This window comes from Dermochelys coriacea, chromosome 6 (assembly GCF_009764565.3).
Source record: "Dermochelys coriacea isolate rDerCor1 chromosome 6, rDerCor1.pri.v4, whole genome shotgun sequence".
Classification (NCBI taxonomy): Eukaryota; Metazoa; Chordata; order Testudines; family Dermochelyidae; genus Dermochelys; species Dermochelys coriacea.
This window is the reverse complement of record NC_050073.1, coordinates 32,637,277-32,664,526: the sequence shown is the minus strand read 5'-3', so window position 1 is coordinate 32,664,526 and position 27,250 is coordinate 32,637,277. Positions and strand designations below refer to the sequence as shown.

General features: G+C 40.7%; 1 protein-coding gene across 4 annotated transcripts in view; it reads right to left on the bottom strand.

The window, feature by feature from the left end:
- The window catches only part of MICAL2 (microtubule associated monooxygenase, calponin and LIM domain containing 2), a 187,606-nt gene that overhangs the window by 13,351 nt on the left and 147,005 nt on the right, over positions 1–27,250 (bottom strand). For all 4 annotated transcript variants that reach the window (XM_043516720.1, XM_038404231.2, XM_043516721.1 and 1 more), the window contains 4 exons: positions 20,857–20,954; positions 17,597–18,962; positions 5,457–5,551; positions 373–465 (listed from right to left, as the gene is read on the bottom strand). In XM_043516720.1, coding sequence (XP_043372655.1) covers positions 373–465; positions 5,457–5,551; positions 17,597–18,962; positions 20,857–20,954 — 1,652 coding nt within the window. The remainder of the gene's footprint in view (positions 1–372; positions 466–5,456; positions 5,552–17,596; positions 18,963–20,856; positions 20,955–27,250) is intronic.

Here is a 27,250-nt window from a genome sequence, read left to right as displayed (position 1 = left end):
ATTTCACTGGTCTTTGCAGTCACTCTCTATTCCACTGTATTCCTGAATTAGGTGCTCATCCTCGACACCAATTGTTCCATCTTTTGCTTTTTATATGACAATAAAGATAGTATGAAGAAGCTACATGGGCACAGTTGGGTTCCAAATAAATCATCTTTACTAACTATAAACAAACATGCAAGGCTAGCTGCATATATCCTGCTGCTCTGACTGCTTTCCGAGCACTTCTGAAACATAAAACACAGTAAGCATCACTAGAGGGCTTGCAAATTATTTAAAGGGACAAATATCCTCACACTACATCCCCATCACCCTCTTTTCTCCCCCACCCACAAAATACCCTTAAATGTGACACAACCTCAGTTTTGTCACCTGGGCTTTATGAAGTCTTTTCAGCTCCTCTTGTTTAACCAGTTGCTTTGTTTCCTTTTCTAGTTTTTTCCTTCTTCTAAGGGTCCTTTTTGCCTACAAGAGTAAGGGGAGAAAAGAAGGTAATCAATACCCTGTACTTAGTCATCTTAGATTTTCATAGACTTTTGCCTGCTGCAAATGTTAAGTAGTTTTTGATTAACTCAGCTAGGTTTATTCTCAGCCATTAAGACATCATCAGTAAGACCCTCACTGCACCCTTAGCTAAGCATTCGCTATTTCTGTCAATGAAGGGAAAATTGAATCCATAGAGCTACACAACCACACACCTATGACCACACATCTCACAAGAGCTTCTGTGAACATCATGGTTACCAGAGAACAGAAAGTATCAGCTTCCTATGAAAAACATGACCTATTTTTTACGGTATCCGACAATCATTAAATACTCAGTTTCTTTGTGTAAATAATCACTTCTTTGTTTGTTAAAATTGTATATTATATGTAAAAATATGCTTTCCAAAAATGACTAGACTTGATTCCTAGCTGATGTGGCTCCACTGAAGTCCATGAAGCTATGCCAATTTACACCAGAAGAGGATCTGGTCCTCTGTTTATTAATCAACTCTGATGCAATTCTGAAGTCAGTCATATTCTACAACAGCAGTTCACTTTGGGCAGCTTGTAATGTAATAAGATTGATGTAGTCTGAAGCAGTGTAACAATCATGTTAGCATCTGAAACCAGATGATGTTTGTCTTCAAAAACAGCTTTATTATTGACATTAAAGAGCATCCTTTTCTTTTCTTTTTTGTCCCCTATCTTCCTGGTGATAACCAACACCCTTCATTTTTCAAGTTACAAGGTATGTTGCAATGGGACCACTGCAATGCCCTCCAAGAAGTACAACAAAGCAATTGTTAAAGGGTTCATATAGGGAGTGGCATGCACTGTTTAATCTTGTTCCTCACTTATATTATCTGAAAATGTTTCAAGACTAGTCATGATTTCCCACTCAAGGAAAAAGAAAGACAGGAAATAAGAGAATAATAGACAAGAAAATAGAAGTCTAGAATAATGCTACATTTCAGTTTCTCTTCAGTTTTGTCAATGAAGAATGGCAACCTCTGTAAGATACCATACAAAACTGGTATGTAAACTTGCACTGGGAGCCAACTGAGATGAATCGATACATTTAATAGTGGATGTGACTCAAAATAGGGCAAACAATGCCAGGCCTGAGTCACTGCCACTGGTTTGTGTTATAGTTTGTCATTTACATCATATTCCACCTGACATTTTGTTCGTGCTAGTCTTTGCTCATTACTGTATGTCCATTTGTGCCTTCTAGCTGTTTGAATTCATGAAACTCATCCCTGTTCAGTTCATGCCTGTATTTGTTTTCTTTGTTCTTTTTCACCTATATGTTTTCTGTATTTCATTTAATCCACCATTATTATTTTTTTCTATTTCAGTTTCTTTTTCTGGTTCTTTCTCCTCACACTGTTTTTTGCTTTTGTTTTTTTTAAAGAGCTTTATTCTTTGAAGCTTCTGGTGTTTAACAAGATGTGTGTCTCAACCATCACTTACTCATTTTTCTTTTACAAACAACTGATGTCTTCAGCACAGAATATCCAGGAAAACTTTGAAACACAGTGATAGCTAATAATTGGTAAAAAAATAAAAATAAAAACAATTACATAATATTGCTGGTAGCCTCAAACATCAAAGTGAGGGGGAAGCATTTGCTGAATCTCCATTCCATGTAGGTGAGCCAGTGCATGTGGATGGACATGTGGGAGAGCCTCTGCCTCCCTGGAAACATCTCCTAAACTCTCTGAGGCATGTCTGTTGGGGAATTGTAGGTAGGAGCAGTGGGAGGAGCAGCAGTTAAAAGACAAATGTAACTTGAGAACTGAAAAAAGGGGCCACCCTTTCTACTTCTCCAGCCCTTCCCTCTAAGCCAAGTTTTTGCAAAGATTAAATTGATATTTCCTGCATATCTTTTGATGAGTTTGAGAGGGGAAGCTTGGGGTCAAATGGAACAGATCAGCTTACCCTTCGTTGCACGGGTTTGGAAAGTCCTTCAAAATATTAATCTGCGCCTTTGAAAAATACACTAGTGGGTTTGCTGCCTTGCTTTCTCAATGCACCTTTGCCCTTTTAGACACAGACACACCCAAGCAGGTATATTACCTCTGTGTCTGACCACCCTGTCAATATTTCACTGAAGAGGGTCATGGGTGGTTTCTGCCAAAAGCTAAGAATTAATTGATTGTCATGATTATTGTGAGATGTTTGCATGGGAAATAGTTTAAGCAATATGCAAAATGTAACATATTAAGCTGCAAAACTGTTGAAGTGAGACATGTCATCTGAGGTGAGGCAGGGTCTCAGGGCTAACTCAATCAATACGGAGAACAATAGGCATCCATGGAGACAACACTTGGTCTACTGCCTGGACCAGGTGAAGACTTGAGCCGAAGGAACCCTAGGAGAGCTCTTTGAAGAGGTGGCCCCCTGGGCTAAGGGACAATAGCCTGTAACTGCATAACAGCAGAAGAAATGGCAAAAAGTTGTTATCCATTACAAAGGAAAAACTCTGCCTGTTGGTGGCTTTCATGAAAGGATCCCAGTTTTCTGAACTTGGCAAGTGCTGCAAGGACTAACCATTGGGTGAGAAATATCTTATTAGATAGGAAAATAATCTTTTAATAAGTACTGTATAGGCTATAGATTGCATTTTAGGATTTTCTTTTATATGTAACCTTATGTCTCCAAACGGTTATACTTGCTGGTTTTTGAATTCGTATCTCAAGCTCTGCTAAATAAACTTCAATTTGATTTCACTATAGACAAGTCTAAGTGCCTTGTGCTAAGGAGAGTGTCAGATTGAGGTGAAACCAGTGAATTGGGCTACACTGCTTCCACAGAGGCAGCAGATATAGGAGTACATTGTGGGTGTCCAGGAGATAGGGGACTGGGCACTCCAGTGTAACAAAGTGAGGTGTATAAACTGCTAGCCTGCAGAAGGAAAATGCAGGTCTTGTGGAGCCTGGAGCAAGGTGCCAATGTTGCCAGCAGCTAGTTGTTGGGGAGTGTTCCCCTGGTTGGCAGAGAAAGGGCTCCCTTCTGCTGTGGGCTGGTGGTTGGGATACACCTTAGACACCTCAGGTAAGCCTGAAAAGCATCATACCCTTGCATTTCAAAATGTTGTGATTCCTGTGGAAGTAGGTTATTGGATTTTGGGCCCTTCAGGTTTTGGTCATTCCAAGCCTGATTTAACCTCAGTTCATCCTTCTGGGTTGTGCTACTGTAACACCGACAGACCCCAGTCGTTGACAGGCAGGATCAAACAAGGTTCAACAAGGACAAGTGCAGAGTCCTGCACTTAGGACAGAAGAATCCCATGCACTGCTACAGACTAGGGACCAAGTAGCTAGGCAGCAGTTTTACAGAAAAGGACCTAGGGGTTACAGTGGATGAGAAGCTGGATATGAGTCAACTGTGTGCCCTTGTCGCCAAGAAGGCTAACGGCATTTTGGGCTGTATAAGTAGGAGCATTGCCAGCAGATCGAGGGACGTGATCATTCCCGCTATTCGGCATTGGTGAGGCCTCATCTGGAGTACTGTGTCCAGTTTTGGGCCCCACACTACAAGAAGGATGTTGAAAAATTGGAGAGAGTCCAGCAGAGGGCAACAAAAATTATTAGGGGGCTGGAATACATGATTTATGAGGAGAGATTGAGGGAACTGGGATTATTTAGTCCGCAGAAGAGAAGAATGATGGGGATTTGATAGCTGCTTTCAACTACCTGGAAGGGGGTTCCAAAGAGGATGGATCTAGACTGTTCTCAGTGGTACCATATGACAGAACAAGGAGTAATGGTCTCAAGGTGCAGTGGGGGAGGTTTAGGTTGGATATTAGGAAAAACTTTTTCCACTAGGAGGGTGGTGAAACACTGGAATCGGTTACCTAAGAAGGTGGTGGAATCTCCTTCCTTAGAGGTTTTTAAGGTCAGGCTTGACAAAGCCCTGGCTGCGATGATTTAGTTGGGGATTGGTTCTGCTTTGAGCAGGGGGTTGGACTAGATGACCTCCTGAGGTCTCTTTCAACCCTGATATTCTATGATTCTATGACTTCTGAAGCTTAGTACATGAGCCTCTACAGCATAAGCTAAAAGCCAGCTGGCTATTAGCTCAGGCTGTAGAGCAGATTCATTTAACTCTCTCTCTTTAAGCGGTCTTGGTGCCACTAGATGGGACAGAACACCACACCCAGAAAGTGTGTGGGTTGCACTACAAACATTAACTTGTCTAATTAAAAAAAAAAAAAAAACAATTACTCACAATTCCACCTCCTAATCCAAGCAACCTTTCTGGTTAGGCCATCTACTGATGCTACTTATTGATGACCCTCCACTTTCAGAGAAAGAGTAAACAAGTCTCTGATGAGCCATTCAGCCTACAGAATCTCTCTCTCTTCAAGTAACAGTTGAAGATCAAAATCTCATTGGTATTTTAGCTCTCTTATTTCCTATTAGATACCAAAACACAGCTAGACCTAGCTGAGCCCAGTATACAGTAGGCATTTCGGGGGTATAATTTCATGATGGGACTGCATGGCTCATTTAATATTTCTGATTAGAATAAATATAACATTTTCCATGCAATATGCCTGTAGTTCTTTTTAAATGAAGTGGTGTTTCCCCAAGAGAAATCTGCATCTGTTTGTTTTAATTTTTTCAGTGGTTTGTTTGTCGGGCTACATATTAAAACCACTTAAGAAATGCAGCTTCAAAGTGGTTTATGTTAAGCACGTCTGTTATTCAAATTAAATCCATCTCTGTCAAAGTTCTTATAACCTGTGCGGGGGGGGGAGAGGGGCAGTTCTGACAGGTACAAGAAATTCTGGTACCTGTCTTTTGGAAAGAGACCTGATGTGGTTCAATCCGTTATATATTACAATGCTAGGTTTACATGTCAACCCCCCCGCCCCAAACTGTTCCATTTTAAAATCAAAATCACACAAATCTTAAGTATAATTCAACAGTGAAAGTTTCTTTTTGTTTCTAAGTAAAGGTTACCTTGAGTGCTATTGAAGGCTTGTGTTCAAATTCACCATCAGAGGAAGAAGAACAAGATGCAGTCACTTGTTTTTTGACAGATAGGTGTTCAGAGCCTAAAATGCAGGAACAAAGTGAAGCAGGAAGTATTCTCCCTTGAGACATATGGACATTCACCCTAGCCACTTGTATAGTGCACCTGCCCTGAGCTTTATTAGGTTGCACCTAAAGGCAATTTGGAAATTTGGCTGATCGTGTTAATTAAATTTTTGGCCAGTGTCCAAGGCCTTTGCTGCTTGTTGTTTGGAATTCTTTTTTAAAACATAGCAGTATTATGTATCAATCAATTAATTCCTTAAACACCATCTATGTAGCATGATGCTCAAAATGCATTCAGAAATGAAATTTGTTATTAAAAGGCATATCTGAAGTTAGCCATATTACTTAAATGATTGTGTAAGGCTCACCATGCGGTGTAATTGAATGCAAAAAGTCTGAGCCAGCTCTTAAACAAATTACCGTTGTGGCTTCTAGCATCTGGCACCCATTTTTACTACATGACATCTGCTCAGTGTAAAATGGCTGGCGTCAGAATGTCTGGTCATATAAAAAAAATCACAAATGTAATCAGAAGCAAATGGACTAAGAGTACAAGGCTTTATCACAGTCTCATGCAACATAAATATTTCATTAATTATGTCTAAACAAATGTCACTTGTATTTTTCTTTCTTAAGAATATTATCACATCATTGAACTGTTGATTAAAATGCCATAATAAGTCAGGAAAATTCATACATCACAACAATATACTCTATGAGGGAAATTCAAACGATATCATTGGGAAAAACATGCATTCAGGAATACAAATTAATGTATATTTAACTACAACAATTTTATTATACCCATTTCACCAGAATCTTGTTCTAGCTGGCTGTTTTGTTCTTCTCAATTTGTCTAATTCATATCTTTATTCTCTTTGTTTAAGAAAATAAAACTACTACAGGAACATCTGTCTCCACACTTCAACCTGCTGCAGTGTTAATGATTAACATCTGGACTGGACTGCATCTTGGGAGTACACACAATTTAAAGTGATCAATGACTTCTTGCTTAGCATTTGCCAGGTAACTGTTGATTTGCTATAATCCAGTATATGAGTGCAAGTTTTATTTGGAATATGATCACTTCCCATTCTCCTCACTGTAAGTTTCCCTTCCTTTTCTCATTTGTTTCACTGTGAATCCAAACCCTGCAAAAGCAGAATTAATTTAGTCTCAAAAAAGATTTTAAAAATTGGAGTCACTGAAACATGTTCATTCCAGAAAAGTAACTAAATGATAGCAAGCACAACAATAGAGGGCCAAATTCTGCTCTCAGTAATGCCATGTCTACACTACTACTTAGGTTGGCAAAACTTATGTCTCTCAGGGTGTGGAAAAAACACCCCCTTCCCCCGCAACATAAATTACCCTGGCATAAGTGGCAGTGTGCAAAATGCTATGTCGTTGGAAGAGCGTCTCACGCAGCTCATGGGGGGGTGGTTTAATTATGTTGATGGGAGAGCTCTCTCCTGTCAGCATAAAGCAGTTACACAAGAGATCTTAGAGGGGCGCAGCTGCATTGGTACAGCCGTGCTGCTGTGAGCTCTCTGGTGTAGACATAGCCTCAGTTACATCAACGTTAATCATGGAATAACTCTGTTGACTTCACACCAAACCACTGACCTTCATGAAGTTGCAGGCTTAGAAGGGTCAAATTGAGAGCAGAATTGGTTCTCATAAGATTTCTAGGAGCTACATAGGTCAAGAAAAAGTTACTCATAAAAAGGGAGCGGTCTAGACTCAAGAAGCCACTTCAGTCAGCATTTTGAAAGACACAGGGCCAGATCCCCAAGTGTGCCTGAGCTATACATATGGGAACAATGTGGAGCTTTCCACTCCCGACCCAGTCTTTAGAGCAGAGGACAGGGTGCAAGTCAGCGTGGCTCTAACTTGCACCTGCTGGAATAGCCCTTTAGGGGCTGATCAGCTGATCACAATTGTTGGTGTACAGAAAGGTCACCACTACCTCGGCATGTCTGGAACACTGTAGGGCGGCCAGCAGTGGATGGTGTACAGCCAGTTATGCCAGCTTTCTGTTATCCAGGGAAATTCTCTAAGACAGCCTTTACGCTGTAAGAATGGGTAAAAAGGAATTAATTAGGGGCTGGGTTCTGGCTCGCAGTCATGTTTCTTTTGATTTAACTCATTCAAATATCATCTCTCTCAATTTTGTTTTTCTCTGTTTTTTACCAAATATCTCCAGTACCTGTCTTCTGATCACATTGTCATTGAAATAAAATTCCATAAAATGCAAATTTTTAAGCTTTACAAAATTTTCTGGTGGGGTTGGCAACACAATTACATGCTCCCTTTCGTCTTTCTTCAGTGGGAATAAATTATTGCCTTGCTCTGTCCTCCTCTCTGAGTTACATCAATAATTAAAAAGTGTTACAAGGTCTAGAGGATAAACAACCTTCTCTGATACAAGAGCACCTGTCTCCTTCTCAAGGGACTCTGACTGGGGAGTTGTTTGCCTTTTTGGAACAGAGGCAGAGTCATTCACTTCCCTAAGGGTTTAGGACAAGGGCCATCACAAGAGGGTGAAGAAGGCAGTGTCCTCACATAAAATGGATTAATAGTATAGTCCCAACAGTGCCTGTCACCTTATGTATTCTGGAATGTCAGGTATGTGTCTCTTATTCTGCTTCCGAAACCAATTTAATGGTCTGTAAAAAGTCCAGTCTTTTGAGGGACATTGTATAAGCATTGTTAGGAGACACCAGGCAACTAATTGATAACTAGTAATGCCCTTCATGGAAAAGTGCTTGATCAGGGCTTCTGAAGGCAGAAAGGTATTTAGGTTAAATAAAAATACTCAATCACAATTAGTGGTGATAATGTGTTTAATGTGTCATCCTGTGCACAATGAAAAATATTGAGCATCTCTATAGCTTTTTTCCCCCATAGATCTTAATGCACTTTACGGTATTTATGAATATCCCCATTTTACAGATGGAGAAATGGAGGCATGTAGAATGACTTGCCCAGATGTGACAGGGCATGTGAAGCCCACACTGGGAAGCAAGGGGTTAAGGAACAGCTCTGGGCCCAGGTGGCCCTGCCCACCCCACACCTGCATAGCCTGCACAAACTGGAAGCACAGAAGGGGAGCAGAACAGTTCAGAGGCAGGCAGCAGAAGGGAGCAGGTGGCTGCTCTGCGGAGAAAGTACTGCCCAGGAGCTCATTGGCTAAGACCTGACAACACAGATCTATGCAAACCCACCGAATAGAGGTACGTGACTGAGTGTGTGGGTCAGAACCTTGATTGAAATGATTTACTCTGGGAACCAACAGGAGACTGTAGTAGAAAGTGGTCTAGGATATGGGAGGCAGCAGCTTAGCACCCGATGGTGTTGGGTGTAGCTGCCCACCATTGGGCCCTAGAACAGACTCTGATGGAAACAGCGGGCCCACTCTCCCCTACCAACTCCAAGAGGATGTTACGATACCAGGAGTCTTCACTTAGGTGAGAGACCAGCTTGACTGGGGAGAACTTGCCAGCATACCTGATTTACAACGGCCAAATCCAAGAGGTTCAATAGCAGTTTGTGTTGTGTGAATTTGACACTATCACAAAAGATGCTTTATGATATGATTATTGTGAGATAACATCCGTTTTTAATGCTGAAGACTCAATATCCCAATGCAGCCACTTGTGCGATAACATCATGTACAAGATAAACTACACAGAGATGATTTCTTCTTCACTGGCCAGTTCCCCACACGCTGGTAATCCTATAGGTACGATTTTTTCAATAGCACTCAGCACTGACCAACTCTGTTTCCACTGAAGTCAATGGGAGCAGCTGGGTTAAAGCAGAGTGCCTTTGAAAATCCCACCCATAATATTTAGGTATAGGGAAGTGATTCCCCTCAGGAAATCAGAAATCTTCCATGCAATTAAGGAAAGTTGGCATATGCTCAACTTCAAATGTGGTGCGATGTGAAGTTTGGGAGGGGAACACTACATGCAGATTACCCGACATGTCGCTGCTCATCTCAGCCTCGCCTAAGGATGTGCAGTTATCACGGTAATGACAGCAGTATAGACAGAGATCGCAGGGACTAAATATTTTACAGAAAAGAGTGCCATATCAATACATTAGCTTTCTGAAGGAGTGTCTGCCACTGCATATTTTAGAAGGCTGCTGCAGCTAATCAGTGCCACTTTCTTTCAGAGAAACCTGCGTAATCCGTCACCTAACATACAAGTCACAGGGTGCCAAATCAACAAAACCAATCAGGGATTGGAACTGAGCAGTAGGTGATGGAAAAGAAGGACGACAGAGAGGAAGGATGGTCCAGTGGTTACTGTGCTAATGTGGGACTTGGCTATTGAGATCCAAATTCCTGCTCTGCCAAAGGCTTCCTGTGTGACCTTGGGCAAGTCATTTGGTCTCTGAGCCTTGGTTCCCCATCTGTAGAAAATGGGGATAACAGCATTGTCCTACCCGAAACGAGTATTGTGAGGATAAATATATAAACATATGCTCAGATATGACACACTGACTGTGGCCATGTAAGTATCTCAAACAGAAAGGGATAAAATCCTGATAATTTAACACACAAATCAGTAAGTAACACACCCTGATAGCTTGTCAAGTGAATTGTTACATCCTGTTTAGTGACAAGCCATATAAATCAAGTCCTGAGAGACCTTCTCCCTTCTAAAGTCCTAAACTTATTGTCTGTCAATTAGTTGCTTGAGAACCATTATGCACAGTACATCTCATTATAGATTTTTCTGCTACTGTTGTTAGAATGCCACAAGTTTCAGCCCTGTATTATAACAATTCTCTGATAGAACAGTCAACAGTCACTTAGACTAAGCAATTTCTCTCACTTATCCCATGCTGAATCTAACACTAAAGTATTGTCCAGTTCTTTATGGCTACCAAGAAGTGAACACTGAGTCTCAAGAATGCATCTTTTAATTGAAAGTAGACCTTTTAATTCTTGAAACTGCTTTGGTACACATCTCTGAAAGAGTCAAACTCTCTCTCTCACACACACACTCTATATTATAAGCAAAAAGGACTACTCTGGACTGACCATGGTTCGTTCCCACCACCAAGGCTTTCTCAGCTCCTTATTCTAGATATAAAAGGGGGGTTCCCAATAAAACTCAAGACCTGCCTGTATTTTAATACTGTGACTTCTTCATAAAGCTGGAATGTCTGTCACATCCAGGTGGAGTGGTCTGTGACACCTCAACTTGTTGAAAAATAACGTTTGCACTTGATTCTCTTGAATCCCACTGTGATGGGGTATACCAGATCCTCTGAGGCCCCTGGCTGGAAGCTTTGTGGCCCTGCCTGTGCGTGCGTGTGTGTGTGTGTGCGCGCGCGCGTGTGCGTGTGTGTGTGCAGGATGTGGGTGCACTCCGTTACACCCATGAATACCCTTTGCTATATTAGGGACTTACAAATGAGGCCTGTGTGTCGTAAACATGTCTTGTTTCAGTGTAACAGGTGCTGTGAGTAGGAAATAATCTGACAAAAAGCTTTCTTGCATCAGGGGTCTTTTAAGTAACTCTGCTTACAATAAGGACTGTCCCTGCTGCAAGGAATGTTCCAATGGTCATCCTAATGGCTAGTCTGAATAGAAAGAATTCTAAGTGTTTACACTAAGGACTTGATTGTGAGAGGCACAGACAAACAATTCCCATACTGGTTACCTGATGTATAAAAGCTATGCAAGTTCAAAAGCGATTAACTGGTGTAGCACTGGAGATAAGATTTCCAAAAAATACTGGGATATTTGGTATATTCATTTGTATGCAAGGACCCAGACTGCTCTTTCAACTCCATCACTATGTCAGAATAGTTCCACAGTAGTGCTGGAGCATTGAGAACACACTGAAAGATTTCAAAAAGAAAAGGAGTACTTGTGGCACTTTAGAGACTAAAATTTATTTGAGCATAAGCTTTTGTGAGCTACAGCTCACTTCATCACGAAAGCTTATGCTCAAATAAATTTGTTAGTTTCTAAGCTGCCACAAGTACTCCTTTTCTTTTTGTGAATACAGACTAACACGGCTGCTACTCAAACCTGAAAGATTTCAGTGCTTGAGAGCCCACTAAGGGTGAAATTCACTGCTATGCAGAGGGCAAGTACAAAGTCTCTGAACCACCTGATTCTCTCTTAAGCTTTATTTTAGAAATTAAAGGGATCTTCAGTGGTCACAGGCCTTAGGGTGAAATTGATTCTGCACAAAGGAGCCACCCCAAGCATAAAGTTGTTTTCTTCTTGTATTTTAAAAGGGGAATATTTGGGAGGGTTTTCCTTATTTCTAGCCTTGGTTCTTACTTTCCATGAGTAGGAGATGATCTAAGACCAAATCCTGTCTTCAATGTGATTCAAGACCTGTCAGAATTTAGCCCTTTGCTGAAACTATTCCAACACTGGATCAGTTTTAACAAAATAAAGTGGGTTTGGATCAAAATGAATTTTATGAATTCAGTTGGTTTACATTTCAAACTTAGTTAAATCATGATGTACTTCCAAGGAGAACACATGAAATGCAAAAAGAATTTTGATGTGCTAAAAGCAAAGCTGTCTTTCAAGAAGGGTCAACTCCCAATATTTATTGCTATGTTGAGACCACATCTAGTCAATACATAGTACTGCGGCTATAGTCTCTCTCTCCCATCCCGGTTTTAAAGAAACTTCATATCACTTCTGAGGCCATAACTGGAATGTTTACACTGCTATAGTCTTGTACATTTTGGAAAACTCAGTCTTCTTGTAAAATTTATTTTAGACTCAGTGCGTTAAGGCAGGGGATAACATGTGGACAAGAACCATAATAAAAGGGAACTGAGAAAAGTTGGGGTTGTTTATATTGCAAGTTTCCCTTAAACAGGCACTCAAGACCATGGTCTTGGTGCAATAATATCAGAACTTTGCCATATCCTTCCCTCCAGCTATTATTTCTCCCACTTGAAATGGTGTCTGCTCAGTCATTTTGCATCTAAATAAGCACAGCGGGAAGAGGGTGGAAGCTTAACCAAAACTAACAACGTAAGTGAATGTGCTGCAGTAGCCTGAGAGCAATGCAGCTAACCCAGCTTCCAAAATACTATCATCATCAAGTTCCTAAGCTGCTCAACTTTTCTTAGTGACAACAGATTCAAACCTACAGCTGAACTTTTGTCTCTTTGAACAGCGGTGAAATGCAATGTCACCATCCAGTTTCTGGATCCTAATGAGGCCATTATTGCAAGCACAATTAATTTTTAAATAATTTTTTAAATAAAACACTGGTTTGTTTAACTGTACTTCCATTTTTCGCACCAGTTCCTCTGATCCACGCATGTAAGTTCAGACTCTCACACTGGATATATTTAAATCAGTGATAACAGCATGTTTAAATGATTTTTTAATGTTTTAAATAAAGTAAATACTAATGGAAACTGCAAAAAAGAAAAGGAGTACTTGTGATACCTGAGACTAAAATTTATTTGAGCATAAGCTTTCATGAGCTACAGCTCACTTCATCAGATGCATTTTTTTTTTTTTAACACGGCTGCTACTCTGAAACCTGTCAAATGGAAACTGTGTGATCATGGGAGACTTTAGCTTCCCAGATGTAGACTGGAGGACCAGTGCTAGTAATAATAATAGGGCTCAGATTTTCCTAGATGCGATAGCTGATGGATTCCTTCATCAAGTAGTTGTTGAACTGACTAGAGGGGATGCCATTTTAGATTTGGTTTTGGTGAGTAGAGGACCTCATAGAAGAAATGGTTGTAGGGTATAATCTTGGTTCAAGTGATCATGAGCTAATTCAGTTCAAACTGAACGGAAGGATTAACAAAAATAAATCTGCACCTAGGGTTTTTGATTTCAAAAGGGCTGACTTTCAAAAATTAAGGAAATTAGTTAGGGAAGTGGATTGGACTGAAGAACTTATGGATCTAAAGGTAGAGGAGGCCTGGGGTTACTTTAAATCAAAGCTGCAGAAGCTATTGGAAGCCTGCATCCCAAGAAAGGGGAAAAAATTCATAGGCAGGAATTGTAAACCAAGCTGGATGAGCAAGCATCTCAGAGAAGTGATTAAAAAAATGCAGAAAGCATACAGGGAGTGGAAGATGGGAGGGATCAGCAAGGAAAGCTACCTAATTGAGGTCAGAACATGTAGGGATAAAGTGAGACAGACTAAAAGTCAAGTAGAGTTGGACCTTGCAAAGGGAATTAAAACCAACAGTAAAAGGTCCTATAGCCATATAAATAAGAAGAAAACACAGAAGGAAGAAGTGGGACCGCTAAACACTGAGGATGGAGTGGAGGTTAAAGATAATCTAGGCATGGCCCAATATCTAAACAAATACTTTGCCTCAGTCTTTAATAAGGCTAAAGAGGATCTTAGGGATAATGATAGCATGACAAATGGGAATGAGGATATGGAGGCAGATATTACCATATCTGAGGTAGAAGCGAACCTCAAACAGCTTAATGGGACTAAATTGGGGGGCCCAGATAATCTTCATCCAAGAATATTAAAGGAATTGGCACCTGAAATTGCAAGTCCATTAGCAAGAATTTTTAATGAATCTGTTAACTCAGGAGTTGTACCGTATGATTGGAGAATTGCTAATATAGTTCCTATTTTTAAGAAAGGTAAAAAAAGTGATCCGGGTAACTACAGGTCTATTAGTTTGACATCTGTAGTATGCAAGGTCTTGGAAAAAATTTTGAAGGAGAAAGTAGTTAAGGACATTGAAGTCAATGGTAAATGGGACAAAATACAACGTGGTTTTACAAAAGGTAGATCATGCCAAACCAACCTGATCTCCTTCTTTGAGAAAGTAACATATTTTTTAGACAAAGGAAACGCAGTGGATCTAATTTACCTAGATTTCAGTAAGGCGTATGATACTGTGCCACATGGGGAATTAGTTAAATTGGAAAAGATGGGGATCAATATGAACTTTGAAAGGTGGATAAGGAATTGGTTAAAGGGGAGACTACAACGGGTCCTAATGAAAGGTGAACTGGCAGGCTGGAGGGAGGTTACCAGTGGAGTTCCACAGATCAGTTTTGGGGCCAATCTTATTACTGACCTCGGCACAAAAAGTGGGAGTGTGCTAATAAAGTTTGCAGATGATACAAAGCTGGGAGGTATTGCCAATTTAGAAAAGGACCAGGATATCATACAGGAGGATCTGGATGACCTTGTAAACTCGAGTAATAGTAATAGGATGAAATTTAATAGTGAGAAGTGTAAGGTTATGCATTTAGGGATTAATAAGAATTTTAGTTATAAGCTGGGGACGGATCAATTAGAAGTAATGGAGGAGGAGAAGGACCTTGGAGTATTGGTTGATCATAAGATGATCATGAGCTGCCAATGTGATACGGCTGTGAAAAAAGCTAATGCGGTCTTGGTATGCATCAGGAGAGGTATTTCCAGTAGGGATAAGGAGGTTTTAGTACCTTTATACAAGGCACTGGTGAGACCTCACCTGGAATACTGTGTGCAGTTCTGGTCTCCCATGTTTAAAAAGGATGAATTCAAACTGGAACAGGTACCGAGAAGGGCTACTAGGATGATCCGAGGAATGGAAAACTTGTCTTATGAAAGGAGACTCAAGGAGCTTGGCTTGTTTAGCCTAACTAAAAGAAGGTTGAGGGGAGATATGATTGCTGTCTATAAATATATCAGAGGGGTAAATACTGGAGAGGGAGAGGAATTATTTAAGCTCAGTACCAATGTGGACACAAGAACAAAATGGGTATAAACTGGCCACCAGGAAGTTTCGACTTGAAATTAGATGAAGGTTTCTAACCATCAGAGGAGTGAAGTTTTGAAATAGCCTTCCAAGGGAAGCAGTGGGGGCAAAAGATCTATCTGGCTTTAAGATTAAACTCGATAAGTTTATGGAGGAGATGGTATGATGGGATAATGTGATTTTGGTAATTAATTGGTCTTTAAATATTCATGATAAATAGGCCTAATGGCCTGTGATGGGATATTAGATGGATGGGATCCGAGTTACCCAGGAAAGAATTTTCTGTAGTATCTGGCTGGTGAATCTTGCCCATATGCTCAGGGTTTAGCTGATCACCATATTTGGAGTCGGGAAGGAATTTTCCTCCAGGGCAGATTGGAAGAGGCCCTGGAGATTTTTCGCCTTCCTCTGTAGCATGCGGCACGGGTCTCTTGATGGAGGATTCTCTGCTCCTTGAAGTCTTTAAACCATGTTTTGAGGACTTCAATAGCTCAGACATAGGTGAGGTTTTTCACAGGAGTGGGTGGGTGAGATTCTGTGGCATGCGTTCTGCAGGAGGTCAGACTAGATGATCAGAATGGTCCCTTCTGACCGTAGTATCTATGTATCTATGCAACATTTCAGCATTCATAGATCTGTTCCTACTCAAAGGGTCACAGGCATTAAAGCATCAATTTCCCTTCATCACATTGATCCATGCAAGAATGTACTTGTTACTGTTCTCCTAAGCAGTGGGTTATAATGTTGGTAATAGTTCTGTAAGGTGATGAGTGCTCTCTAGTTTACTATCTTCCATAGGATCAATGGAGGCTCAGCAACTCAGGAGGGCCTAGATTACAGACTCCGTTCACGTTAATCTCTCTCTGCCACTAATATGTATTCCAATTTCCTCCTTAGCATTTACTTTGATTGTGAGGGTTCCTTGCAGCAGCAGAGTAACTAAATTGCCCAAAAAAGAATGGGCTGTTCATAATTAAGGCTAAGATTTTATCATGGATATTTTTAGTAAGAGTCAGTGACAGGTCACGGGCAATAAAGAAAAATTCACGGAAGCCCGTGACCTGTCCCTGACTTTTACTTTAAATATATCCATGATAAAATGGGAAGGGACTGCGCAGGTGTCGAGTGGCTGGGGGCTCTGGGGCCTCCACCACTGGTGGGAGCTCAGAGCTCTAGGGTTCCCTTGCCCTGTGGCAGGGAGCGGTCGGGATTCCCCAGTCTGTCACAACGGCCAGGAGTTGCAGGGTACCCCCACTGCCCATGGCAGCTGAGAGCTTGGGGGCCTGCTGCCTCAAGCTGGGCGGGGTGGGTACTTCACACCTCCCTGCCACTACTGCTACCCTGCAGCTCCCAGCCACCAGGGCTGAAGTCATGGAGGTCTTTGGAAGTCATGCATTCCATGACCTCCCAAAACCATAGCCTTATTCATAATCAGTGACTAGAGTAGCAAAATAATGAATGGTGTAAAGACTGTTAATCAGGTGCTAATGTTTACCTTCTCTCATACCACAAGAACAGAGGGACATTTAATAACACTGAAAAGCAAAAACTAACACTAATAAGAGCCAATGCTTTTACACAACATATAATATACTTATGGAACTCAAGCTTTCATTCTTCAGGGCCAAAGACAACCATCAAATGAGGTTGAGGATTAGAAAAAAGCTTCCCCTATAGGCAGATAACTTCATAATTATCCAATGTGGATTTCTTACATCTTTTCCTGAAGTGTCTGGTGCCAGCCACTGTCATAGACAAGATACTGGACTAAACAGACCCTAAGTCTGGTCCTGTATGGAAATTCCTATGTTCTTAACTAGGTTGATATCATCCAATACCAGTATCAGTCAGGCCATGAGTTCACATAAATAACTGGTATTTTCCCCCTTTCCCAAAGTGGAATCTTCTGCTCTCCTCTCCTAGGCTTTTAACTTTGCCTACTTTATGCCTCCTCCATCAGAACATTTAACATCATGGCAACCATTACTCCTCAGGTAGCCTCTACAGAATTTTCCATCCCATTTGTCTTTCTATCTCAGTATTTACACTGCGCTTATCACAGTCATGTCTGAACCGAAAGAGAACCAGACTTGAGCCTGGACATCTGATCCCTGCTTAGCAGTACGTTTTTCTCCTGTTAAATGCTTCAATCATCTTCCAAGTTTTAATCAATATTCTTAATTAAAATTAAAGTTACTTAAATTTTACTTAAGTAGCATAACTTCAAAACAAACACAAAATAAAAGGCAAAGAAATTGTTTACAATTAATGCATATGTATATTAAACTTAAATTGTATTATTTAAAATGAATAATCCTATTTACCTGAGTCCTCATCAGTGGAAATATTATTTAGCACTTTTTCTGGGGAAAAGTTGTTAATGAAGGAAATAGATGACTTTAAGGAATTGTTCTTTTCCCTTTCATTGACTTTATTCCTCAAGTTACTAAAGAGCAAGCAGATATCATTCATTTGTTCAGGATCTCCAAGGATGTCCTCGGAAGTTTTGTTCTTGAGCCTTAGAGATGAAATAAGAAGGTTCTTCTGGTTACAAATACATAAGTCATCAGTGGAAGACCTCAGTGAAGTCTCTTTAAGAGTAAACTTTTCTAGGAGTCTGGGTACATCCTCCATCTTCACACCAGATGAATTTTCAGACTTAACAGCAGCTTTGGAAGGACTCGTATGCAAACCGGAAACTGGAAATACGACCTCTGTGAAATCACATGAAGATTTCTCTTCAAGACTACAGGAAAGACTAGGTGAGTTTATGACTGAGCTTCTAGTTTCCAGTACATTAGATTCTTGTGGTTGTCGGTCATATTCTCCATTACCGTTATTGTTCCTTAAACATACAGAATGGCCAAAAGTGTTAGGGGGACTGAAAAAGGTGTGTTCTGAAGTAGGGTTGGCTTTACTGTCTGGGCTCTTTTTTATGCTTTCTGGATGAGAGACAAGAGGTTCTAGAATGGATCTCTTTATTGCACTGGCAATTAGTCTCAATGGTGATTTCGGTCGACTAGACAGATGTTCTTCTACAAAACTGTCTGTACTCTTTGGAATATCTTTTGTGTCTGACGAAGTTGGCAAAGCATCATTTGCAAGTGGAAGAGGCACAGAAAGACTGGATTGGTTGAATATGTTTTTTCTCCTATTACCATCATCCTTCCATTCTGAAATTTCCAGCATTCCTTTGCTTGGATGTTCTGGTTTTGTTCCACCTAGATCTGCATTCTTCATATCAAGTAATTTGGATTGCTGCTCTGTACCAAGCATTAATTTTTTCCTTATCTGTTTTTTTATTGCATTTATTTCTAGGTCAGGCTGTTCTTTCAGCTGTCTTGGATTTCTTTCATATTTTTTTTCTGTGTCTAGAGAGGACAAATCTATAATTTTTCTGTTGAAGGCCCTTGTTCTGGTGGTACATTCTTCACTCTCATGCAAGTTACTTACATTATATTCCTTATTGTTATCATTTTCATCTTTATGCTTATATACATTAGCAACTGAAGTAACATTTCCAGAATGCATCAATGGAGATCTAGTAGTACTGTTCTGAAATGGGTGATGGGGCACATATCGACAGATTTCTTCAGGTGTCTCTTTGGCTTTTGGCTTTCTTTGAAACACTGGGATGTAGTGTTTGAAAAGTCCTCTTGCAATTTCTGGTGGTTTGCTGAGAGATGTCAACTGTGTGGAGTGTATAAAATGGTTACTTAAGTGGTAGAAAATATAGCTAATTTTTATTTATGCAGAATTTTAAAATAAATCATGCCAAAATATACCATCACAAATAAAGCTGAATATGTACAGGTACATGTGTGCGCGCGCGCACACACACACACACACACACACACACACACACACACACAAAAACATCCCGTAAGAAGAAATACTTGCCTTCTATTTTCCCTTTCCCAAGTGCTACATTTTTGTAATCTAGGATTGAGAACAGCATTGTAAATTGGTACTCTAAATTGGCCTAAAGTTAACCTATACTGAGAGTGGATGCTATCTTTACTCTCAAGTAGTCCTTCCTTCAGTATTTTTCTTGGAAAGAATCTCTCCAGACTACAGGACTATAAACAAAAGATGACCTACCCTCCTCTTCTGTATATTTCAGCTGCACAGTTTAAAGCAAACACAGAACACTGTGACGCAGCTTATCTAGCTGCTTCAGAAATATTGCACTGTTTTTTGTGTAGTGCAGCCAGGAATGACTGAAGCAATCCAGCAACAAATGAGAAATGCAAGATGATAGATTGATACACTATTAAATGGACATATAAATTGTGTCAAAGTTACAGTTCTGGATACTGAAACCTTCAGTGTACCTGCAATTCAGACGGTACCGTTGCAAGATTTCTATACTGTCCAGCCAATATGCCCAAATCCTAATCTGGAGGTTTCCTTTTAGAAGTCAAGAATGTCATTCTCCATGCTTTGAGGATGAAAGATGTTCCTTGTGTTTAAGGCACAGGACCGGATAGTCAGGAGATCTGGGTTCCTATTCCCACCTCAGGCCCATGTGAGTTTGGGCAAGTCATTAACCTTTCCTGTGCCTTATTTTCCCATCTGTAAAATGGGAGCAATAATTATTATTACCTGACTCACAGTAGTGTTTTGATGGCTAAATTAACATTTGTGAGGACCTCAGATATTACAGTGATGATGCCATAGAAATGCCAATAAATAAATATGAACATTCAATCCACTCTGCTCAGACTTTTAAACAGGAATGACATTTAGTACCGGTTATGGCAGTAGAGGTTTATAATGTGGAGACGTTTCTGCTGTTATCTGAAATAAGATCACCAAGAGCATTTTACTGATCAGCCCCCAGGCAATGCTCAGTCCCTGTCCTGGATTGGGTTTGAACTAGTGCCATAGATATGGAAGGCTCTAAATCTTATGACAAAACCTTGAGGTAAATTATTGTTCTAAGTCATGCTTAACTAATAGTCCAATGGTTAGGACACTAACCTAGGACTTGGGAGTCATGAGTTCAAGTCCCTGCTGTACTACAAACTACCTGTATGACCTGGGGCAAGTTGCATATGGTAAATTTTTCGTAAGTCACTAAGTAATTTAGGTGCCCAAGACCCATTGAAAGACAATAGGATTTAAGTGCCCAAGTCACTTAGGTTTCATCTACACAGCATTTTGGAGTGAGCCTCCCAGCCCAGATCAGTAGACTCAGACACTGACCCCAAGCTCCAGCCCAAGCTACTACTTCAAATCACTTTCTACACAGCTGTTTTTGGAGCACTCGCTCAAGCCCTGCTAGACCGAGTCTATCGATCCAGGCTGGGAGGCTCAATCCAAAATGCTGTGTAGACATCCCCTCAGGTGCTTTTGAAAAAAAGTTACCCTTAGCCTCTGTGCCTCATTTTACCATCTGTAAAATGGGGGGAACAGTACTTCCCTACCTTGCGGGGTGCTCAGAGAAAAAAAAAAGAGTGTTTAAAAGATTGAGGTGCTCAGATAGCACAGTAATAGGAGCCATAGAAGTATCTTAGAGAGAGACAGACAGACATAACTGTTTTGTTGCCTCTATTTTACTAATAAGAGTTTTCCTTCAAACCTGTGATTGGGATACATCATCTTCAAGAGCACTCTGAGATCTGGCAGAGCTCTCTTGTGAATGAAGCCCAGCTCTCTTGCTGTACAGTAGAGGGAAATCTGCCAAAGGAAAACAAGATTGTACATTTTACTCAAACGACTTTGACCTAAATAAAACTTGCAATTAAAGAACTGCAGTAAAATGAAGTCCAAGATTCCCTAAAGATTTCATCTAAATGGCAACGTTTATATACCCACGCTGTGTGCACATGCATGTAGGAGCAGAGGTGCAAATACACTATCAAAATTTTCAAAATGTGGCCCTCAGTTCTTCATTGTTCAACTTAACATCTTAAAGGCTCAGCATTTCTGAAAAAAATCAGCACTTTTTTGACATCTTGAAGCACCCTAAAAATTGAGGTATAACAATCACTAGTCACTTTTGAACATGCAGGACAAGAGCTCTGTGAGGTGGAGGAAAATGCATGCCTTAAACGAGGCACGTCCATTGTAACAAGGAAGAATTGAGAAGTATGGTTGGAAGGTAAGGCTAAAAACAACCTCACAGTCCCTATTATCAGCTAGTCAATAGTACTACACACTGAAGGGCTACTCTGGAGCCATAGAAGTCGATTGTTTAAGACCCTGAATCAGCAAGCATGGGCAAATTAGACATGGTGAAAGTCATTTGTGCCTGCATGCAATCAATTGCAGGATAGCCATCTCACTGTGCACTTTAATATTTGCAAGTGTACAAAATGCAGCCTAATAAACCTATTTTTGGCAAAAAAGAATATATTATGGGCATGCGCATATGCCCCACGCCCCCCCAAGAAATGACATGCCAAGTTTTGGAAAGTATTTTTATAGCTGGATAAAATAAAAGTATAATGCAAATGCTGGTGCAGTCTTAAACATAGTGGCACTACTGGGAGCTGCTAGAACACTGTATAAGGGCAAAGCTTCCAAATAAGGGATGTATAATGTGGGTCAGCATAATCCATCAGTTTTCCATTAAGGTCATCACATCAAACATAAGCTACTTGTCTTTACTTTCAAGGCCCTTTCCAACCTATCCCCACCTTATGTATTCTCTCTCATTGACTATTGAGACATCCATTCTCACCTCCAGTCAGCCCATAATGCTAGCCTCTGTTGCTCACTTTTGAAATTTTCAAACTAGCACTTTTGTTCTTTCTTCCAGTGTTCCCCTCACAACATACTCCCTGTAATCCTCTGCAAAATGCATTATCCTCCATCAGAACAAATAATAAATGATAATAATAATCTCCCTGGGGCATGGGCTTCCTTTTACTGTTCATACACATGAGCCTTTGATCTAATTGTGGCCTCTAGGCATTATTTTAATACAAATAATTCCTATTTCCTCTTTTGTTTTAGTTCATCACAGCTGCATACATATTGATCCTGTGTCTGTGATGCTGCTGGTAAAGTTTCTGAAACACTTATATCCAATGCTGTTGCTCTTGTTTATCCTTTAGAAAATGACTGTCATGATTCTGATACTTTGAAAGTACCCTTCTGGTGGTATCAGGTTCCTTTGGTACAACTACATAAACTCATACCTGCCAACAGCAAGGAACACAATTACAGGACAGTAGATGACTGTGGAGAATGTTCTGTTGGGTAGAAGAGGAGATTTAGAATGCCCATTTTCCCTCCAAGACTCAATGGGACACTTAAAGAAGTCCCGCTACTATTTCTCACTGAGCCTCTGGTTCTGCTCGGTCGAATCCAGGGGCAGCTCTTCCCCTCCTTGACAGAGGATGAGCGTTGCTCCTGGAGGTGCCAATTAATCGCAGCAGGGGACAGAGGCAGCAGCTGTCAGAGGGCCTTTTATTTAGTGCGTAATGAGGGGAAATGTTTTTGTTCTCTGCAACCCAAGAGATGTTATTTATTGAAATAGGCATCTTCAGATCACAGAAGTCGAACAACAGAATATGGATTTAGGTTTGCCAACAGATTTGTGAATGAAGAATATATTCATGTCTATACAGCTTAGAGTACATGGGGGCATTTATTAACATATGTAAGTATTACAGCTCAGTTCACTGGAGGAAATCCAGTTCCTTCATGAGGGTCTACTATAATGCGGAGTGCAGGTCTTAAGCTTAGACCCTAAGGCCCTGGATCCTACACAGCTACACCCCACTGTAAAGTTACTCCCAGCTGGACTCCCCCAGAATTCAGTGGATTCGGTGCAACTATAACTATATTCAAGTAGCCTTCAAACTAGGACACTTTAGCCCTTAGGATATAGCCAGATTCTTCAGGTGGTAAAAATGAAATCTGTTGTTTTAGACATCACACTGGAATCACATTTGGAAATCCACACTGCTGAAAGACAGAAGTCTTAAGATTTAGAAGAGCAATTCCCTGCACTGGATCTTTGAAGCCATCTGAAATAGGCTTTTTAGACCATATATTTTAAGGTTTCAGAGTAGCAGCCATGTCAGTCTGTATTCGCAAAAAGAAAAGGAGTACTTGTGGCACCTTAGAGACTAAAATTTATTTTGTTAGTCTCTAAGGTGCCACAAGTACTCCTTTTCTTTTTGCATATATTTTAAGCAATTTATGAGCAATGTATGGTTAGGGAACAAGTCTGAAAAGGAGACTGATATTTTTCTGATATGAGTAGCATTCTTGTAACCAGGTAGGAAATTATAAAAGGAAATGAAGTCACACACTGTTCCTAGAGAAGAGAAATGCCTTTATTTTGTGCTCAGGGTATGCTGACAGTATGTTGCTACTCATTGGAGCAGCATACTTCAGGTTTTGACAAATTCATAAATTACACTGCTTCCTTTCAAAAGACTTTTAGCTCCCTCTAGAGACTTCTTCCAGAGGAACACAGGAGGATTTAATAAAGCAAAAGCAAAATTAATAGGCAAAAATTTAATTAAGCAGGTAATGCGCTTATCAAGAACAAGCTGAAAATGAGCTGGAATTAAGAAATGCCCCCTGGCTTTTTTCCCTTTTCTTTCTTTCTTTCTCTCTCTCTTTTTTTTTTTAAACCTGGATTAAGCATTTTTCTTTTGTGATTTTTAAACCAAAGATTAACTGAGGCCAGGTTTTGTTTTAAGTCTTTTTTGTCAACTATGGATGCAGAACATGAATAAATCCCAAAAGTTCTTTGTGGATGCTTTCAAAGACAGTCCCAAGTCTTAAGGTAGCCAGGACTTATGTGGGAAGTATTGGGAAGGGAGTAGGTCTCTGATAGCCTCCACCAGTTTATAACAATGGCTTTATATATCTAAATTTAAATTATGGCAACCCTCGCTCTGATGTTGCCAGAGTTCCTCCTGCCCCAGTCCACACTCCCCATGAGTTGGACCCAACTTTCTTGTCAACATGGGACAAGGAAGCTTTTTCCTGCCTCAGCTACCTCTGTCACTTCTCGGCAGCTGTCACAAGCTTGTGAATCCCTCACAATAACAGGACTTAGTATTTCTAGTTAGTGTAGGTAGCTAAGATATCTGTCTAGATGGAAGGCTGGGCTAGGATGTGAACTGAAAGGTCTATTGAAGATTTGATTGTTGCCTTGTTGAATTTCCCCCAGGAGGGGCTGGTGATTCATTTGTCATGAATCTTTCTTTGGAGGACTGGAATATATTTCAATTTGTTAACCTCCCCTGTTTGGTGGGATTATCCTATCAGGACTATGAAATATCTTGACAGTTTATTCTCCTGGGATTTGCAAGGTATTCCATGGGTTAAGAATCAGATTCCTCTACATCTGGCAGGTTATGAATGAGGGTCAGCTGTTCCCACTTATTCACTTTCCAGTGACTTCCAGGTTAATTACTATTTTTTATTCAGGTTTTTTCAACACTCCCATATTTAGATATCTGGAGCTATCTCACTGGAACTATAATCTGAGGCTGGGGTACATGGGAGAGGATTGATCTATCCTGCAGTCTGGCTGGTAGATGTGTGAGGTAAGAATCATAAGATTATTTCTAGGAAAACTTTTTACTAATTTTCAAAAGCATATTTCTGACCCCAAGCCAAGTATTCTGGCTTGCCAGTGAGGCGTGAGGCTACCTGGATACTGACTTCTACGGGGAAACAAGGATTGTACTTGTTTTATAACTAATTTTTATGAATTCTCTGAAGGCAACAGGCATTTGAGTACTAATGGGAAGGGCAGCACCTACCTCCACATCTAGGAAGGAGCTCAGCTAAAAGCAGACAGACAAAGTGCTACCATCATTACACACTGAAACTAGGCCCTTTCTGACAGCTGGATAAGGCTTTGAAGCTTAAACAGAAGTTGGTCTCACCAACAGAAGTCGGTCCAATAAAACACATTACCTCACCCACCTTGTCTCTCTAAAATCCAGGTCTAACTGATTTCCTGCCTGTGACATGAATGTCTCCTTTAGTAGTTTGGGAAGGTAAGTGGATTCAAGCTGATTTACCATTATTGCTAAAGCTCAGTCATGATGCCTCTCATAAATAGACCAAAACTCCAGTGCCAATATTATTGATCTAGCGAGGTAACTGAAGACGCCTCACACATGCAGACTAGTTGCAGAAAAGGGGAAGCTAACTAACAGATAGGATATGAAGACTCATTTGGTTCAGAACTGGATCCTGGAAGAATTACTCTACAAAAATCCTCTCACCATCAATGCTGCTTGGGATCTAACCCAGGCCTGAGCCAACCTCCATTAAAGTCAGTGGAAAGACTCCCATTTACATGAATAGAGCTGGATCAGACTTCCTGAAATGAAATTATTTTGGGGAAGACCAGGTAGTACTCTTCTCCCTTGCTCCTCTGCTGGTGCAGTATTCCTTCCTTTGGTTACATTAACTAGCTATCAAAAGGATATTCTGTAAAATATGCAAAGCTTCCCATCTAACTGGGCATGCTCCACCTGTGTGCATGGGGATATTTTCATCAGGTGGTGCTCAAAAGCATAGAACCTATTGGGAGTCTAAACAAGAGCACAGAAATCGTTAGGTAGCCATGGAGCAACTGCCATCTAGTTGAGCGCACCATTGTATTTGAAGCATAGAGCAAATTTCCACCCCTAAGTGTAGGGGGAGGGATCTTCTTGTTTGGAGAATTACACGTTATTGTAAATAGTTGTCTTGTAATGCTTTCCAACAAGCCACTGTACTCTGTGATATAACTGAGAACATATCTGCGACATGTTTGCACTAATACTTTTTATAATTTCCTTTGTATTAGAGAGTTAATAAGTCAAACCACAAAACCCCACAACTAACTGCCATAAAATACTTTTAACAAAGAAACAAAAGCAAGGGATGAAATCATCAGAATGATGGAGCATAGAATAATACAGAACAATGTAAACCATCACTGGATAATTACCTGTTCCGTTCATTCCCTCTGAAGCACCTGGCATTGGCCACGGTCGGAAGACAGGATACTGAACTAGATGGACCTTTGGTGTGATCCAGTATGGCTGTTCTTATCCCTTAAAATCAGTTTAACAGAACCCCTTGTCCCTGTTTCACTCACTAAATACCTTCCAGTTTGAGTGAAATTCTCTCCTGTGCAAAGAGTCAGCACAATAGGCATATGTGCCACTTACTCTCTCAAAATCATGCTCATGTGAGACTCGAGTATTGCACAGACCTTGTGCTGGCACTCTGCACATGGGTGAGTTTAATTGGGAGCTGAAGGTTCTCAGCTCTTCCAGGAGATGCTCAGCTCCTGGCAGGATTGGGCTCTAACATTTATTTCATTTCACTCCATGTGTTACTGATTCACTTGCCATAAAACACTGTGACAAGAGCAAATACATTTACACTTGTGCGTACTACTGATCCTAAACACAATCATCCTGCCTCATCATCTCTTTCTTCTGTATGTCTGCCTTATGGCTACCTCTGGGTTATAGTTAGAACTTACTCTCATCTACCTTCACCCTGTCTATGCTGAAATCCTTCTTCAAACCCCTCTTCCATGGTTTTCCTAATCCTCTGATCAGAGTGTTGCAGCCACATCACAGGAACATATCACCACCGCCCTCCATCACCTCCAGTGGTTTCCTATCCATTTCCCAATGCTCTGCTCACGCCACACTTCCAAATCCCAGCTGTATGTATGTTGACTCATCACAGCCTTCCCTAGTTTGAGATGGTGTTCAGCCATGTCTCACCAAACTGCTTCTGAGCCAGAAACCTTAAAATCTCTTACCTTAAAACCTTCTTTTTCTATATCTGCGTAAATCATGAGAGGCTGTGGACTAAGGAGACCAACACACACAAAACACAGCCTTAAATCATAACTATGCAACTTCAAAGGGGATAGTACAATGATCACTGAGCTTTCCTCATACAAGCATTTAGACCAGAGGTGGGCAAACTACAACCCGCAGGCCACATCCAGCTCACGGGAGCCTCCTGCCCGGCCCCTGAGC